The 18,795-nt window shown below is 39.4% G+C and overlaps 4 protein-coding genes across 7 annotated transcripts in view; all 4 read left to right on the top strand.

The window, feature by feature from the left end:
- LOC123979862 overlaps positions 1-5,610 on the top strand; it is a 10,728-nt gene extending 5,118 nt beyond the window's left edge. The window contains exons 8-14 of the mRNA XM_046063970.1: positions 879-986; positions 1,457-2,045; positions 2,131-2,226; positions 2,319-2,552; positions 3,468-3,615; positions 3,700-3,726; positions 3,818-5,610. Coding sequence (XP_045919926.1) covers positions 879-986; positions 1,457-2,045; positions 2,131-2,226; positions 2,319-2,552; positions 3,468-3,615; positions 3,700-3,726; positions 3,818-4,410 — 1,795 coding nt within the window. The 3' untranslated portion in view covers positions 4,411-5,610. The remainder of the gene's footprint in view (positions 1-878; positions 987-1,456; positions 2,046-2,130; positions 2,227-2,318; positions 2,553-3,467; positions 3,616-3,699; positions 3,727-3,817) is intronic.
- A 3,625-nt stretch (positions 5,611-9,235) lies between these two features.
- On the top strand, positions 9,236-11,087 carry LOC123979863 (E3 ubiquitin-protein ligase TRIM47-like). The gene is made up of 2 exons (XM_046063971.1): positions 9,236-9,763; positions 10,806-11,087. The coding sequence occupies exons 1-2, from the start codon at positions 9,236-9,238 to the stop codon at positions 11,085-11,087; spliced, it is 810 nt and encodes a 269-aa protein (XP_045919927.1).
- Positions 11,088-12,299: 1,212 nt separating this feature from the next.
- On the top strand, positions 12,300-16,876 carry LOC123980395 (E3 ubiquitin-protein ligase TRIM21-like). Of its 2 annotated transcripts, none has more exons than XM_046064746.1 (7): positions 12,300-12,372; positions 13,503-14,080; positions 14,306-14,401; positions 14,804-15,037; positions 15,174-15,321; positions 15,401-15,427; positions 15,513-16,876. In XM_046064746.1, exons 2-7 carry the CDS (start codon positions 13,505-13,507, stop codon positions 16,076-16,078), a joined length of 1,647 nt encoding a protein of 548 aa, XP_045920702.1. In that variant the 5' UTR covers positions 12,300-12,372; positions 13,503-13,504; the 3' UTR covers positions 16,079-16,876. The 2 variants fall into 2 exon arrangements, with proteins under 2 accessions (XP_045920702.1, XP_045920703.1); XM_046064747.1 differs by having other exon boundaries at positions 12,347-12,372; positions 13,500-14,080.
- Positions 16,877-17,029: 153 nt separating this feature from the next.
- LOC123980397 overlaps positions 17,030-18,795 on the top strand; it is a 5,592-nt gene continuing 3,826 nt past the window's right edge. For all 3 annotated transcript variants that reach the window (XM_046064750.1, XM_046064752.1, XM_046064751.1), the window contains exons 1-3: positions 17,030-17,092; positions 17,971-18,179; positions 18,408-18,632. In XM_046064750.1, the coding sequence (XP_045920706.1) occupies positions 17,984-18,179; positions 18,408-18,632 (421 nt within the window). In that variant the 5' untranslated portion in view covers positions 17,030-17,092; positions 17,971-17,983. The remainder of the gene's footprint in view (positions 17,093-17,970; positions 18,180-18,407; positions 18,633-18,795) is intronic.

Raw genomic sequence — 18,795 nt, forward strand, 5'->3', positions numbered from 1 at the left:
AAACCACCCTGTATACTAAATATAAAAGCTAGAGCTAGTTGGCGGTTAGCTTGGCTGAACATAAAGACTGTGAGCAGGGGGAACAGAGCTAGCCTGGCTCTGCCCAGAAGCAAAAAGATATATATGTATATATACCTTTTTACCAGCACCCCTAAAGCTCCCTAATTATAGGAATAGTTTCACATTTTGATAAATAAACCATTGTACATTCTTTTGGGAATGTGAAGATACGTCACGCAGTGTTACATTGTGGGACGTGGGTGCCATGTTTACAGCCACGATCTCTGTTTACCTTTTCAGTGGCCGTTGCTATGGCAGTTCTTGATTGAGTTGAACTGACCAACCATCGACGTTTATCAAAACGTAAAATCCAAACACAGCCTCCAACACACAAATTCAAATACAGTGGGGTAGAGCGGGTGCGATCCTGTAAATATGGCGGTGGACCCATAATGACACACAGAGTGATGTCACCTTCACATTCCCTATTGAGATATACGCTTAAACAGTTGCTTGCCAAGGGTTAGATAAGAAAATTGATTAAACAAGCATAATATATTTCCTAAATTGAACTATGCCTTTAAATGCATGACATTTTAAAGAATCTAAAGAAAGTGTAGTTTTTAGATCTCTGTTTGCACGTTGATTTTTGATTAAGTGTGATTGATGCAGCGAAGGTTGTATGGTGAAGAGAGGTGTGTTTATGAATTCTAACAATAAATGTTCCCTCAATTATTCCCAAATGTCACTATTTCTGGCTTCATGGACTTTTGGAAAATACTGTAAGTTTCATTTCAGTAAAATGATGTCATTTGACCACACCCACTGACACTAGCGCACTAGCTTCTCAGGACTCTCTGTCTGCGTTTCCATGTAAGAGCTGATGTGTACAGGATTGTTTGCTGTAACATAATTACTGTGTGTGGTCTTGCACGTGATACACGATTTAGGTGTCTGGAGTTTACAGAAGAGCTTCAAAGAGTCAGGTGAGCGGTCCGTACTTCCAACTAATTCTAAATTGAATTAAATTAAAAATACAGATCTGTAAGAATGTTAAGCCAGGCTGAGATGTGCAAGATGATTCACATGAAAATGACTCATCGGGCGGGTCAGGATTCACATTGTAAACATCTTGAAAATGGACTTGATTTCAAAGGCTTGGAGAATGTTTGGCTCTTTTCCTAATTTTTGTATCCATATTCAGTATGAGGCAAAAACATGGTGCTCATCCTGTTAACCATGAAGTAAAAAGCCTGAAAGAAGATATATATAAAGCATACAAATCGTATTTTGTCAGGAATGGCTGAGTGACAGGCTGGTTTAGGACCCAAATGCAAGACACCAGAGAGCAGGGTACAGTTTTCAATATTTAGTTAACGCACAGCAACTCAGGGCATACACTATGTGACACAAATCAGGCAGACAAGACTAAATCATGACACATTTTCTCCCACAGAGATTCCATAATGTCATCATTCAGTATCCTTGCTTCATTGCCGGAGGATCATTTCCAGTGTTCGATCTGTCTGAACATCTTCAATGACCCGGTTACGACACCCTGTGGTCACAACTTCTGCAAGACCTGCCTCAGTGGGCACTGGGACAGGAGTGATTTATGCCACTGCCCGATGTGTAATAAAAGATTCCACGTGAGGCCAGAGATCTCCACAAACGTGGTCATTGAGGAGATTTCAGTCCAAATAAAGAAGAGGAAAGTTGATAAACCTGAAAGTGCTGATGCACCGTGGCAGGTAACGTGCGATGTGTGCACAGATGCAAAGTGCAAGGCCCTGAAGTCCTGCCTAGTGTGTCTGACGTCGTACTGTGAAGCCCACCTGGAGCCTCACCAAAGAGTTCCCTCCCTGATGAGACACAAGCTAATGGACCCGGTGGAGAACCTGGAGGAGAGGATGTGTGAGAAGCACGAGAGGATCCTGGAGCTTTTCTGCAGGGATGAGCAGGTGTGCATCTGTCTGCTGTGCAGCGAGACAGACCACATGTGCCACGAGACGGTGCCTGTTGAAGAAGAAGGGGCTCAACAGAAAGTAAGAATAGTTTTATTTTGTTAAATGCCTCCGAGAGTAAATTGATTTGTAAATGACCTTTCTGTCTCCAAATTCCACATCTTAGGAAAATATTGATTCCAAGAAAGCAGAGATCAAAATTATGATTGAGGAGAGAATGGAAAAGATAAAGGAATTTACAGAGTCTTCTGAAATAAGTCAAGTGAGTACTGGGGGAAAAAATTGCACCTGCATTGTTTTACACTTTAATATAATCCTGTGCTAATATACCATGCTTTTATTTATTTTTGTTAGGAAAAAACAAAAAAAGAGATTGATGAGAGTGATAAGCTCTTCAATACTCTGATGAATCATGTACAAGTGACTCACACTAAACTGAAATCAAACATCGAGGAGAAGCTCCGAAAATCACAAGACAAAGACGAAGCGATGATTGAAGAGCTGCAGGAGGAGATCACACAACTGCAGAGCAAGTACTCTGAGCTGGAGGAGCTTTCACAAAGTGACGATTACCTTCACCTTCTGCTGGTCAGGCAACACTCAAATTATATGTCCCCTTTATTTCCCTCCCTCCTGTAGTATCTTTTCCCTGCTCCTAACCTCACTCACCTCAAAGATGAGATGTAAGGAAGTGAGATACAAGGATAGATCAAAGCGAATCACGCTGCATTTTTAAATTTGAAGTAGTAAGTGATGGGGGGCCCAATCAATTTGAGGAATATGAGGGCAGAAGATATATAAAATAAGAAAAATGCAGTTAATTTTCCAAGTAGTTTTGTTGACAAAAACTAATCAAACCTTCGGCACTACTTATATGAGCCAGAAAGTGTAATTCTGGCTCATATAAGTAGCACTGAATGTCTGAATCCAGTTTTACACTATTAAAATTGTTTTCTTCCTTCTGGAAGTAGTAGCCTGTTGATTTTGGAGGGGAATAATGTTTCTCTTTAAACCCTAAAAATGGCTTCCCACCTAACACTTTATTTTAGGGGTTGAAAATGTCCATCTAATATTCAAACAAAAACCTGATTTGATGCAGAATGATATTTTTGGGAAATACGCTTATTTGCTTTATTATATTTATTTATATTTAAGACTGACAAACAAAGGGATAACAGCCAGCCAGGCTCTGTCCAATGGTAACAGAATCGGCCTACCAGTACATCTAAAGCTCACGTTATATCTTGTCTGTCCAGAAACCAAACTGAAAAAAACAACACTTTGGTTATGTGCTGGACTATTTCTTGGCTGGGTGCAGTGACTTAACTCTTATGAAGAAAGCTTTCTTCACAAAATGTTGAATTATTCATTTGAGTGAGACAGTGTTTTAGACACATGACTACAGGGGAAATGTCTGCTTGGCTGCAGATGGTTGACTTAAAAAAAAAAAGATTAAATATAGCCCAGTACCACTCATGATCGTGTGTTTGTGAATCATTTCAGACGTTGCAGGCCCTGGGTAATGTATCAGCCACCAAGAACTGGTCTAAGATCAGGGTTTACTCAGACCTGTGTTTGCAGACGGTGAGGAGAGCCATGACTCATCTTGTGGACACTTTTCAATCCGAACTGAAAACTCTGACAGAAACGGGTAAATATTTGTTGCATTTGGTTCATCAGTGAAGAAGTCTGTATTTTTATGAGTTTCCCATATCTGTGCTGTTGTGTTTGACAGAACTGACTAGGATGAGACAATACAAAGGTGAGATCATAAATACGTTTACATTTCTTGTTGATTAAATTCACACAATATTACCAAAGATGAGAGCTTTAACTAAACTTTTTTTCCTCAGCGTCAGTCACCTTTGACGCAGCTACTGCTGGCTGCTGCCTTGTCGTGTCCGAATTTGGGAAACGGTTGAAGTACTGCAGAACTGCAAGCCCCTCATCGTCTGATGACTTGGAGAGGTTTGACTGTCCCATGATCTTGGGGACGACGGGCTTTATCTCTGGGCGTCACTACTGGGAAGTTCAAGTAGGCCTGAGAACTGACTGGGATGTCGGTGTTGCCAAGGAAACAGTACCCAGAACAGGGAAGATCCCTCTGAAAAGAGAAAATGGCTTCTTCGCCATAGGAAAGAGGGGTTTAGATTATCAAGTTCATTGCACACGCGACACGGCCCTTCACCTTTGTCCCAGGCCGAGAAAAGTAGGAGTGTACGTGGACTATATGGAAGGCAGAGTCTCTTTCTATGATGTGGATAGGAAGTTGCACATTCACTCTTTCACACGAGAGTCTTTCAAAGAGAAACTGTTCCCGTACTTCTATCTGTACGGCAGATACAAGAAATCGGAGCCTTTGATAATTACCTCTATGGAACATCAGGTATCTGTTTTTTCTCTCTGGTCCTCCCTCCAACAAGCTAAAAATAACTCAACAGTATAAATTTGTTGCAAGGTCAAACATCCAAGAAGGTCCTCTAAGATTAAACCCTGCAAAATCCAGCCTGTCTACCTTTGTGCACTCACTGTGCAATAAATATTTTCTGGGGGAGTGGCTTTGGAGGGAGGCGGTGTTGGATTTTTTCAGTTGGATACTCTCAAAATGTAGCCATCTCTTGCTAGTTCTCCAATGTTACCTACCCCAGCTTTAATTACTGTTACTAGGCCTGTCAGTTTTTCCATTGTTGCATGCTATTTTGTCAACTTAGTGATTGTCTGGCTAGATTTGACAATTTTTTAAAATTCATTTAAGTATACAGAGTGCGTTTTTCCAGTGTCTCTCTATTCATGATATTAAAGTTCCACTATACAACTGCTTACATAAAATGTTTTTTCAGATATAGATTTTTAAGTTTTAAATTTAAATGTGTGATTTAAATGAGTTGGATTTAGATGCATTTTGATTGCTGCTTGAAAATTAATTGATAAAGCTAGTTATAGTCAGTTAAGTTTAGGTTGATTTCATTCTTTTTACTTTCTTTTTGTATAATATTGACAGTCAGAATGTTGTGGAGGTATGAACAGCAATGTGTTCACTTCACTTACTGTTGTATGTACGGAAGTGCGTTTGAATGGTGATCCTACTGCTTAGCTAAGGGAAAAAAGTTAATGAACTACGTAGTCAGTGGCTTTGAATCTTTGAATTGAACTGAACAAAGTAATTCAAATGAGCAAAGCGATTTGTGATTTCCACCTCTAATATTACATGACGGTTTGCATTTTTTATTTAATTGAAATGCCACCTGTGACCCTGCAAACTAATGTAATTAGTTAATGATGTACTCCTCAGCCTGGAAGTAACACTAATACTAATGTATACTAGTGTAGGTAGCAAGCTTGTAAGCTGGTTGACAGTGGAAGCTTAGCTATTGAAAACAGAAAAACACAACTGGTTTTGGAAAGGCTAACTCTTGTCGAGTACTTACTACTGCCCCATTCACACGCTTCAATGTGTGGAGAATGCCAAGGCACAGACCTGTCGCACATAGTTACAGTTATGGTTACTGAATTATTATCAATAATTGGCATCCTCGCAGCTTACACTTTCATTACAATGAATACAAATGATTACTTATTAGGTGAAAGTACAATCAACTGTAATGTTTTAGAAATTATTTTGCAATGCAGTCATGAAGTTGTTTTTCTTTTCTTTCTTTATTATCCTTCTATGAACATATTTTCTTCTTTAGAATAAAGATGGAATAAGGTATTATTATGTGTGTTTGCATTATTAAAATAAAGATTAATGTTTGTGGCCCTTTTTTGGCGCTGCAGTTCAGTTGTTATTCACCACCTGCTTTATCAAATGTTTGTGGGTTTATGAGCATCCAGGAAATGACAAAGAGTCCAAAGAGCCACCTACTGCTTTCTGGGCAGTGATAGGTGTGTCTTTACCTTAACAGAAGAAGGAGGAACACAACACTGTTAGAGCCGCAGGAAAGACAAGCTGGCAGTAGCACAAGAATGGTATGTGAGTTTTATATTTCAATTTTAATTTTCTTGTGTTTATTAGTAAGGTTTAGAAGTAGATTTATGTCAAATGGACACGCTGTGTGCTTGTCATTAAAGTAGATGAGTGAGACAGTTTCACTTTTAGCCAGTCAGGATATTTAGACTGACATGTCAAAACATAAATCTAACATAAATGTGTTTTTACTGTATGTAATTCTGACAAATGTAGCAATCAATGTAACATCTTAAATGGAACTTTTACCAGGATAACAGAAAATACTTCAATCTGATGGGCCAGCGGCTGTGTAATATTTTGGAAATAACACATGGCTCTGACGTAGTTTCCTCACCACTCTTCTGAACAGATGCCAGTCTATGAGTAACACTCATAGCAGGAAGGTTATTCATTTCATATGTCAGTCTTATATGGCTTCTACTTGCTGAAGCAGGAAAATAATGTTCAGTACTAACAGAGAGTCTCCAATGAAAGATTATCTTCCTACCAGCAATGGACAAACGATACTTCAATACTTAAGAATATTGCATTTTTTGTTTATTGACTTCTGTATAATTTTAATTATTTAAATGTAATGTTTTTTATTTGAAAAGGGACAATGTACATTGTCTAAATCCAATACATAAAAAATACACACGAGTTAGCTGAAAGCCTAGTTTTCATCTGCAGTCCCTTTGCCTGACGTTGTTATAAACCCTAAAATAATAAAAAATAATATGTACAGAAGTTAAAAACATACTACATTGTGGTAAAAAGCATATACAGTTAAACAACGTGAGTGGACATATGCCTACGGTCATGTTAAAAGTGAATACAAATAATGACAGTGTTGGTTCTCAATAAGCCATATAATCTACCCTCCCTCCCTCCTGTGTGTGTGTGTGTGTGTGTGTGTGTCAGCCAATCCACATTGTCTTTAATGTAAAAAGAAGTTTCTCCGACATCAGAAATACAGTTAGACATGTTTATTGTCCAAATTGAGTGTGGGAGGAAACAGGAGTACACGTAGTAAACCCACACCAAGGCAATGAGAAACTCCACACAGAAACAAGAGTCGGACCCCTGCGACCCTGACCTTGATTCTGTTGGGCCACGGTGTTAACCACTGAGCCACTGTGCAGTCCAATACATGTCTGACAGGAGAAATTGCTGCAAACCTCCACCTGCAGCTGCTGGTGTGCTGCTTTATGAAATTAAGTTAACTTGTTAACTTAGGTTCGGGAGCGGGGCCACGCCTCAACCACACCTCCAATCAACTGTCAGGCTACATATACCTCTCAGCGTGCCCCACTTTATTCTAATTGCTCGACGCAAGACAGGCAACAATCCACGCTCAACAGCACACGGTTTCAGATCGCTCGATGCAAGACAGACAACGATCCACCTTCAACAGCAATCTGTTTCAGATCGCTCAACCCACCCTCCCTTTCCCTTCATCTATTCATCTCTACACACATCCGCTCATCTTCTGTTCCCTCCATCCTCTCTTCCCCGCTCCCCTCATCCTTTTACCCCCCCATCCCTTCATCCCTCATCCCTGCTCCCTTCATCCCCTCATTTCTTCCTGTTCAATCAGGGCACAGCTCTCTCATGTCTCATCTAGGTAACGTCTGGGGGGCTTGAAATAAGCTCGGGCGAAAACACTTCCGAGACGGGACCCCCACACTGAGTCTCCATGCCCAGTCTCCTGTACACCCTCTCAGACCAGCCTATCAGACGACATCCTTCTTCCACCATCACCCTTCCCCTCTACATGCATTAATCCATCCTCCATAATCCATGCATTCCATATTCGCATGTACCTCTAAATCACACACTGTTGTGGCATTGTCCTTGCCAGTGAATGGGTGCAATTAAAAAGAAGGCGGCCAGTAAACCTGCAACAAAAACCCCGACCTGGAGCACATCCCTCCAGGGACTGGAAGAGGCAGCCTCCTCTGTGAGCCGAGCAGATAAGTCTTTGATGTGGGCCTGCAAAGACTGGACAATGGCTGCATCCACAACTGGATCCTGTAATAATCTAACAGACTCCAGCGGGCGCTTACCGCAGAACTTCTTGGTGGTCGTCCAGCTAGTCCCTCCACTGTCTGGTTTACCAGTCTCGTTGTGTGGGCGACCCATTCCTCCTGGCTGCGGTTCTGCAGTGCGTGACACTTGATCAACACTCTCGCTGTCAGCAGGGTAACAAACAACCGGAGCTGGTTCTCACTTTCTGCCTCAGTCGTAGACTCACTGCCAGAGGCAGGAGGATCAGCAGACTCCGTAGGTGTTTGAGGTTGGTCCATGGTGACCTCAGGGGTGTTTTCCTTCTCTGGGATTGTCTTCGATATATCTTCTTCAGATTCGGCACTTGTTTGTGGTTCTTCCATTTCTCTCCAGTAGTTTCTGGTGTGAGAGCTGATCCTGAATGTGGGAAAGTCTGTGCTGCTGATGTGACTTAGATTCACAATGTGACACACACACACACACACACACACACACACACACACAAAGAAGAAGAAAAACACTTATAACTAAAAGTAACAGCTCCTTATAACAATCACAATCAACTTTGCTCTTAATCATACCATTTACGAAGCTCGCTCATTGCCACATGCAGTATGATCTGATCTCCTTTAAGTCCCATATTAAAACATACTTTTAGAGAGAATTTCCTGATTTTAGTTATCTGAGTTGTCTTTTACTTCCAAATGTTTTTTCTTGTTGTCATGTAATGTGGTCTGTTTTTATTGATTTCGAGACATGTGTTTTATGTTGCAGCCTTTGTGAAGCAGCTTGTAACATGAATTTTGAAAAGTACTCTATACAATTATTATTATTATTATTACCTATACGTGTGAATGCCCTACTGACTTCTGAGTTTAACTGAATTGCTTTGTAATTTGTTTTTTCAATAGCTATCCCAGACTATATAAATCTTCTTTAAAATAGTCATAGTCTAATACAGTACATATTAAAAAGTTTTCTCAATGTTTTGCTGTAGTTTTAACATCGCCTCCTTCCTTTGAGGCTGAGATTCTAATTTAAGTGGCTTGGCTCTGCATTATTCAGCATTCAGTAACAGCAGCATGGCGTGTCAAGCCCCACAAAGACTAAGACAAAATGTACTCACACTTGTCCATCTGGGTTGGGTTCCTGCCACCAAAGACAAATATGTGTGCTAATACAAGTCTTTGTTTTCTGTACAGATACAGTACTGTAATTAACAACAAATGGAATACACCTGAACATCATCTGTGCATGCTGATACCACACCAAATCCGACCACAGGTTGCATGCATGTGTGTGCAATTTTGACCTAATGTCAGAGCCTTCTAAGTGCTGCATCTGCCTGGATGAGTTCACCAGCCCTGCTTTCCTTCCCTGTGGACACTGTTTCTGCCTGGGCTGTATAGGTGAATACTGGAGGATCCAGAGGGCCTGTCAGTGCCCCCTCTGCAAGGCCATTTTCCCCACCAGGCCACATCTTAAAACAGACCAAACACCACATGCTGGTGCTCCAACTGAGGAAGAAACTGTGCCTTTAAAAGCTGGAGAGGTTGCCTGTGATGTCTGCGCAGCAAAGCATCGAGCTGTCAAGTCTTGCCTGGAGTGCCTGGCCTCATACTGTGCTGCTCATCTGGAGCCGCATTACCGGAATGAAGATCTTGGGCGCCATCTTTTGATCAATGTGGTGAAGAACCTGGACGACTCTGTGTGTAGACTGCATGGAAAGCAGTTAAACAGGTTCTGTAGGAGTGATCAAACATGCATTTGTGCCATGTGTGCCCAGACAGACCACAGGGGCCATCACATTATTTCTATTAACAAGGAAGCCACAAAGAAAAAGGTAATAAGAGCACCACACTGAGAATCATTAAAGAGTAATTGTTTTTTTTTGTGTTGCACTACCAACACTAGTGAATTCCTTACAGATTTTGTCAGCCCAAATGTTGGACTTTTTAACTTATTTAAAGTTGCAGGGTGGGAGTAAAGTTTGAGAGAAGAAATATCCCTGTTCCTCTCACAAATGATAAGTTGAATTCCCAAGCAATAAAACATACTGCTTGTCATTGTAATATACTAAGGGGTTTTGCTGCTGAAACATTAAGGTGGTATGACTAGTAGCTTATGATGGCTGATGTGTAAGCTTTGGCAATACTATTGATATTCATGCCAATAAAGTGAAATGTTTGAATTATTATTCTTTAGAATTTAATTATGTTCTTTAAAAACAGCTAAACAGTAAAGCATGATCCCGTAACTGTTCAGCAAAAGTTACACTGTATCTCTTTAATTCACTCCAACATAGGTTTAACCAACAGGAAATAAATCAAACCAATACAAAATACTGGACACATCTTTTTATTTTTCACAAAATTGGTGTGGAATCTGCTTCCATACTTATTCATGGTTTCATGGTAAGCTAAGGTTTTCAGCTATTGTCTCGTAATGGCATATTGTGTCTGACCACTTCAGTAGAATGAAAGAGAAAATAATGTGGAGAGGGAAGAATAAACATATTTTCTATGACAATGAGCTACTATTTGGTCTCAGTGGTGAGAAACAAGCGCAAAAACCCCTGGCATGACATTTTTTTTTTCATTTCATCACATATTTATACAAAAATACCACAATTTACACATAGCTTCTTTGAAAATACTCAAGAAATCACACTGGATGTGAGTTGAAGGTTTCAAAATCTCCATGGTGTAAAAATGGGTCTGTTTTACATCAACTGTCAAAGGAATATAAGAACTTATTGACATTTTCTGTGATGGGGGTGGGAACGAGCTTGCAACATGCTTTAGAGTTTTAATGTTTAGAGAATGGTGCAACAGTGACATTGCAGATTGGTTTCTAGTACACTGTGTCTGTGTTTTTTTTCACAGGTTAAACTAAGACGGGCAAGGATGAAGCTTCAGCAAGCCATTCAAGAGAGACTGAGTAAAGTTGAGAAAATCAAGCTGTCTGTAGACCTCAGTGGAGAAAACCCAAAAGAGGCCTGGGCACAAAATAAAGAGCTCATCAGACAACTGGAAGAAGAAATCTCTGAGCTGCAGAAGAGAAATACTGAACTGGAGCAGCTCTTGCAGACTGAAGACAGCCTTTACTTCCTACAGGTCTGCAGTGTTCGACAGTCAACAGATCACCAGCACACTGCGGCTTCTTAATGATTGGATGAAGATGTTGATGTTTCATCTTCAAGAGCACTAGAAAAAATGTTTTTGTGTGGTGTGTTTACTTCAAAGGAATAGTTATGGGAAATACGCTTCTTCGCCTTCTGGTGGAGAGTTTGAGGGGGAGTTCAATACCACTCCCACATTAAATATAAGGCTACAGCCATCTTTTAGCATAAAGACTGGAAACTGTAACACCATCTATCTTATAGCACCTCTAAAGCACATAGCTAACATGTTATATTTCATTTGTTTAATCCATACAAAAACAGAAGTGTAAAAATGACAATTCACCATGCTATGGGGGTTGTGTTAATAATAATAATATTAACAATATATTTTATTTCTATAGCGCTCCCCCCCCCAGTACATTAGGTACATTAAAATAGATAGACTGAAGTACATATATACAAAATCAATAGGAAATAGTTAAAATATATAAATATAAAATATGTGAATAAGTGAATAAGTGTATTTCCCAATAGACAAAATGTTTTAACAGATTACTTTTTACTGTGACTATTTAGCTTTTTTTTTTATTCAAAACACAATTATGCGCAAATAAAATATGACTGGTGATCTGTAGAGATTTAAAGCAAACAGTAAACCTTAAAAACTACAATAATTGTCAAACAGGACAAAAAAAAAAACCTCAACTTGATCCAGGGTTTGGCCAATAGCTCACTGAGAATATATTGTATGAATGTAATTTATGCCTGGATGGATGATATAATTTATTTTACAGATTATGTGAGCTCACGTAAAGTATTTCAATGCTTCAATGTTTATGTCCCCCCCCTTTAAGACAAATGGAAATGTCAAACCCAAAACACTGTAGGATACTTATGCAAAACAATAAAGTGAACTTTTGAGTAAAAATAACAGATATCAATACTTTAGTATTTGCCTTAAATACTGTAAATGAAACTTATGGACAGAAATCACTTTCACTTTATCATTGCAACATTAACATTGTGCAATAGTTGTAAACATAAAACCTCAGAGTTCCCAGAGAAACCTTTGGGTCCAACATTTGATGTGTGTGAACTTGCTCAACAAGCAGCACACCCTGCAGCAGACAGAAAAGATTGATTTGGTTGCTTATTTGCATGATGACGTGCCTCTTTCTGTGGAGAGGAAGTCAGTGAGAGAGCTTTTAAAAAGAAATGAAACTTAACAGAGAGAGGAAGTCTAAAGTGAAGGACACGCACACACTAGGTGGGAGTAAAGAGAGAACGAGAAAGAAGCCTGACATAAGGATCATCTCAATTGCTGAAAGGTAATACTATACACATACACATTATACACATCTAAGTTTTTTTTTTTAATCACATAACATTCTTTTAGATATGCTTCTTAAATCAACAGATCATTGCTTTAACTCTTCTAACCTCAGCTGACTACTGGTTAATACCAATTACTTGTTTTAATAGAGATTACTTTACAGTGTGAAGAACTTAAACTTATGTTAAATTAAACTCCAGTGGGTTCACTGTGGTGGTTTAGACAGGGGCTTTTACCTCGGTAATGGTGTGGGGAAAGTGTTTGTTCATTCAGTCTCAACGCTTTTGTAGCTTTCTGCTATTGGGATTTAACACACACTGAATGGCTGAATTATCCAGTGGGTGTGTCACCAATAATACCTTAGAGCTGCACCGGTATCTATGTTTCCTTGTTGTGCAGAATGAATTATCCTTTGTCATCTTCACTTTTGAAATCGTCCAATAAAAAGCCAAATAAATTATGAGATACAAAATAATCTTTTTATTACCTGTACATAGTGTACATATTGGCCATTAGAGTAGGTTGATACCCCGTATGTTAAATCTGTTGAGTTTAATTGTCAGATTGCAAGTACTTACTGCATAATTAAAGCACAGATATGTCAAACACCAATACACTGATCGATCAACAACTGAAAAGCAATACTTTCTTAACTTTTGAAAGAGGAAATAACACAATCTCGCTCTTCCTCTTAAATGAAAAGTTGAATTAAGCAATAATGACAACTTTACTCAATTCAGCACACTCAAGGGTTTTGTTGCTCTGGTATGACCAATAGCTCAAAGTGTTAGCAAATTTGAACTAGATATTACTGTGTAGCTTACACTAGAAAATAGAGTAAATTCACTGACATTTACTCTTATATTGTTATGTAATGTTATGTTATATAATGTTTTACTATTATCCTGTAATTGCCCCTTTATGGCAACAGTCGATGCTGTCCAACAAGTTACATGCTCTTTTCACTTTCAGTAATCAATTATTCATGGTACATTTAGACACATATTTGAGTACAAAGCAAAAACATCTGCAGTTACCATCTTTGAAATGCCAGACGTGACCAACATTTTAATATGATGCATAACATTTCTAATTGAGTAACCTCATAATGCTCTCTTTAAGCAGATATGGCCTCCGCTCAAGCATCACCCAGCGAGCCACGCTTACTGGAAAAACATCTAATTTGCTCAATCTGCATGGATCCATTTGTGGATCCTGTCACTACAGCGTGTGGCCACTCCTTTTGTAAGGAATGTCTAAACCGCAACTTTATGTACAACGACACAGTGTGCCCCCTATGCAAGCAGCATCAGAACAGAATGCCAAACGTTAACATCATCCTGAGAAACATTGTCGAACAGATGAAAAAGACCGTGGAGAAAGACGATGATGAGTACACTGGGGCGCCTGGCGAAGTGGCTTGTGACATTTGCACAGAGAGCAAGCTGAAGGCTATAAAGTCCTGCCTTGTGTGTCTTGCCTCGTATTGTTCAGCCCACCTGGAGAATCATTCTTCAACTGAAAGACTGAAGGGCCACAAGTTGGTGGAACCTGTGGAGAACTTGGACGAGAGGGCCTGTCTGCAGCATGGACGCCCCTTAGAGCTGTACAGCAGGAAGAAGGAGAGATGCATTTGTGTACGCTGTATGGAAGAAGGTCAGGAGGAGGTTGTTTCTACTGAAGATGAATGGAACAAGAAGAAGGTGAATTAACTTAAGAAAGGTTTATAAATTCTAGTCTTGATGCATATTTACTTTAATCCAGTGTGGTATGTTGGATACATTGATAGAACTGCAAACAAGCCAAAAAAACAAATGAGATCTCTGCGTATGAAGTGGTTTTATACATCATGTTAAATCCCAGCGTGTAAAATGAAAAGAAAAATGCTTGAGGTTGGGATCTTTGACTTGCCTTTTTGTTTATTACAGGCTAAGCTCGAAAACACAAAGACAGAGTTGCAACAGAAAATAAGGAAGAGAAAAACACGGGTGGATGAAATTAATACATCTCTACAGAGTTGCAAGGTAAGCTGCAAGGGACACAAACATTACTCACCATGGATTGTCCTGGATTGAAAAGCCCTAACCACAAAACTGACAGTGGTAGCTGAATGTAATTCTTGACCCCACGTATTTACAGCATTCCCATCAGGACAGTTTGTTTAGCTCTTAAACACCAAACCTATTCCAGAAAATACTTGATACAGATTTAGTCAAATTCTCACTAGTGTGTTTGTAGAAACAGACACTTGACACTTGAGGCAAATGTTTCTTCTCACAGATTTTGGACTAATCAACGACCATCAGTGTTGTGGTATAAGTAGCATTTCTCCCAGTTTTGTTAAAGTCAAACCCTGAGTGCAAAGTATGAGACAGAAAAAAGGTAAAATGTCAAATGGACAACACATGCTTTTCTCCTATTTTCAGGACCAGGTGGATAATGAGTGGTGGGATATTGAGAATGTGTTCGCAGCTGTGATTGCTATTGTTGAGGTTGCCCAGGCGAGAGCTCTTCAGCCACTGAAGGACAGGAGGCAGGTTGTAGAGAAAGAGGCAAAAAGCCTCATAGAGGAGTTGGAAGCCGAAATCAGCGTACTTGAGAAGACCATTTCTGAGCTGGACAATATATCTGCGCTTGAGGATCACATCCTTTTTCTGCAGGTGAAGGTTAATGTTTGGCTGACAGTTTCAACACAACTGTACAGCCAGTTTCACATCCCTCAATCATTGTGGGTTGTATAATTAGATCTTATTCACGTGTTAACTTCCTCTTTGTTTGACTTTTTCCCTGTGTCAGAGTTACCCATCTCTTCAAGACCTGGACAACATCAAAGAATGGACAGAGGTAGAGCTTGACACATCACTATCTTTTGGTACCATGAGAAAAACCACAACTACCATGTTGGAAAACATTCAACAGGAACTGGAGAAGCTTACCTCCACTGGTGAGTGTCAGATCATGGTGGTAAATGTTATAAACGTTTGTCTGCTTATTTCATCTAAAACTATTTCTTTACTTCACAGAACTTCAGAGACTTCCAAAGTTTACAGGTGCGTCATATAATCTGTTTCTTCTGACAGTCATCTTAAAAAAATAGTTAAGATCTTATAATTATTTTCAACGTGTAATTAACAGTGGATGTCAAGCTGGATCCATCCACCGCGCACCAACGTCTTGTTCTTTCCGCTGATGGGAAGGAAGTGAAAGATGGAGGAGAAGACCAAGAAGTAGCTGATGCTTCGGAGAGGTTTGATCTGTTTGCCAGCGTCCTGGGGCTCAACAGGCTGACCTCTGGGAAGTCATACTGGGAGGTGGAGGTCAGCAACAAGACGGGGTGGGATCTGGGTGTGGCAAGAGGCGATGCGAACCGCAAGGGGAAACTCTCGCTGACCCCAGATAATGGTTACTGGGTTACTGTACATTATGAAGATGAAAAGTACGCGGCCCTGACAGCACCACCTGTTCGCCTCTCCCTGAAAGAGAAACCTGCGAAGGTGGGAGTGTTTGTGGATTACGAGGAAGGTCTTGTGTCCTTCTATGATGTGACGGCTCAATCTCACATCTACTCGTTTACTGAGTGTTTGTTCAATGACAAGCTCTTCCCATATTTTAGTCCACATGCAAAACAAGATGAGAGAAACACTGATCCTTTGATAATTTCTGCTGTGTCACATTGTTTGCAGGACGTAGAAATGTCCTAAGAATGTGTGAGTTGTCTGGGAGAGGGGGAAAAGGGGGCTGTTCAACCAAAGGTGGTGGTGTAATTAAATCCACTTTTTAAAAATGAATTATAATACTTAATAATACTTAATTATTACGTATTTTTGGTACATTGTAGAGTAACTGCTAGTAGTGTTACAGAGAAATACTTTATTAAGCACATGCATAAGGACGCACATTAGTGCATGAGTGCTTTGGTGGGGTGATAGCTACTCAGTCCTGCCAATGACTTTACACTACACTACAGGTGAGGGTGAAATGCGAAGAAACAAGCAAAACACGAGTTTTTAAATAAAAAAATTTGGTTTTCTTTTATACAAATTTAATGCATATATAACTGACCATTTATATTTTCCATGGCCTTGTTCAAAATGGAACATGCTGTAAAACCAGGGTGAACTTTCATAAACAAACCTGAAGACTTGAGCTCATGCTGTCATATGACCCACCATCACAGCCAAAGTTAAATGCATTCATGTGTTTATCCATTACCTGTTCACTATAATCCATGACCAAACATACCCTCTTAGAAGTTTATAAATACATGACTTAATCACAATGATGGATAAAGAATCTATTGATCTACCAGTTGCCTTCAAGCATGTTAGTATATTTTACACAGTCTCTGGGTTGCAGTTTAAGGTGATGGTGGGAAAATCAACTTAGATTGAAATGTCAAGTGTGTTTGTGGACTACAATATCGTTTGATTATTTACAAAATGTGCTGTAATTATTAATTTTTAAATCTCAAAATAAAAAGATGAAATGAAAATGTTCAATTTGCATCTGGTTCTGGTTCTTTTTTAAATCCACCATTTGAACAGATCTTTATTGCACATGCAACACTCTTACAGTGTGGTAAAATCATGTCCTTTAGTCTGACAAAAAAGAGGCGGTTGGCGCCTCTCTTCTTCAGAAACGAAACTTAAAGCACAAAGAGAAAGGAAATATTTGTAGAAGCAGGGAGGCAACAGAGCACAAAAGAAGACGACAAGGTAGGGAAGATATTAATACATTTTCTAATCTCTGGGTCGTTATAATGCTAATTAATTAGCTGAGTTCGTGCAGGGCGCAAGTTTTTGAGCCAGCTTGATTTTGATTGTTACCGGCATGACAAGTAGGTCAAAATAACGGTCATCTTAGAGACTTTTGGTCTCCACGATGTTTGTGGCGATATTAAATCAGTTTAATTCTCACGACCAGATTAAGCTGACCTGGACAGGACTAAAATTCGTTTTTTTAGTAAGTGGCCTAACTCATGCTATAATTAGCAGCCTTCACAACTCCATCAACCTAATGAATATAGCTGCAAACATCTATGAAGAGTGATACATTTTAAATAAGTTATAATTATAAATGCTGACATTTAATTAGAATGGTTGGTGTGCTTGTGATGTCTGAATAGCAGTCCAAAAATAAATTTACTATGACATAAAACAGAGAAAGCAGGAATCAGTACATATTTGTTTTCATTTACATATGTATAAAAGAATAATAAATGGCAAATTAAGCCACTTTTAATAATGAAACATTCGATTAATGGAATTGGAATCACAAATATGTGTTCCCAGTCTTGCTCGGTTACCTTAAAATGTTTGTATTGTCAGTGGTGGATGAAGTATTCAGATCCTTAATTTATTGAAGTAGTAAGTAAATTAAAGTAGAAATACCACTCTGTAAAAATACTCCATTACCAGTAAACGTTCAAAACTGTTATGTACATTTTGTGTAAATAGTATCACAAAACTCTTTATAGTACATTATAGTAAAAATAAATGCACTATGCTCTGCCAGGGTCCAATTGTTATAAATTGTAATACGGAATAATTATTATTAATACATTAACACATTCTGTGTCATGTGATTTATATAGACACAAGCCAGACATGAGCCTCCAGGTGTGTCACTGTGGCTGGTCCAAAGTGACGACTTACCATGGCCTGAGAACTCACCAGGGGAAGATGGGATGCACAAAGAGGGGTGTGAAGGTTGAGAGTGAACAGCAGTACATGTGGGGAAATGTGGGGTTTACAAACAATCAAAAGGACCTGCGTCTGGATGTCTACGCCTCTATCAAGACTGGTGGGTGATGCACAAAGATTCCTGATTACACGTTGTGTTCATTCCTCACATTGCCACAAACAACACATACTAAATAACAAGACCAGATCAGTGGGATGAGCGGTAAAAAAACAACAAATTGGTAAATAAAAAATGCCAAAAATGAACATTACTTAGTTAGCCAAAATGGTTTAAAATCTTGCAAGAATAGATGTGGTCGAAATCCAACCCTCAATTATGTCTCAACAGATACAACAGACTACATCTGTTCCGACTTGAGCCTCCAGGTTTGTCACTGTGGCTGGTCCAAAGTGACGACTTACCATGGCCTGAGAACTCACCAGGGGAAGATGGGATGCACAAAGAGGGGTGTGAAGGTTGAGAAGAGTGAACAGCAGTACATGTGGGGAAATGTGGGGTTTACAAACAATCAAAAGGACCTGCGTCTGGATGTCTACGCCTCTATCAAGACTGGTGGGCGATGCACAAAGATTCCTGATTACACGTTGTGTTCATTCCTCACATTGCCACAAACAACACATACTAAATAACAAGACCAGATCAGTGGGATGAGCGGTAAAAAAACAACAAATTGGTAAATAAAAAATGCCAAAAATGAACATTACTTAGTTAGCCA

The sequence above is a fragment of the Micropterus dolomieu genome, linkage group LG12, assembly GCF_021292245.1.
Source record: "Micropterus dolomieu isolate WLL.071019.BEF.003 ecotype Adirondacks linkage group LG12, ASM2129224v1, whole genome shotgun sequence".
Classification (NCBI taxonomy): domain Eukaryota; kingdom Metazoa; phylum Chordata; class Actinopteri; order Centrarchiformes; family Centrarchidae; genus Micropterus; species Micropterus dolomieu.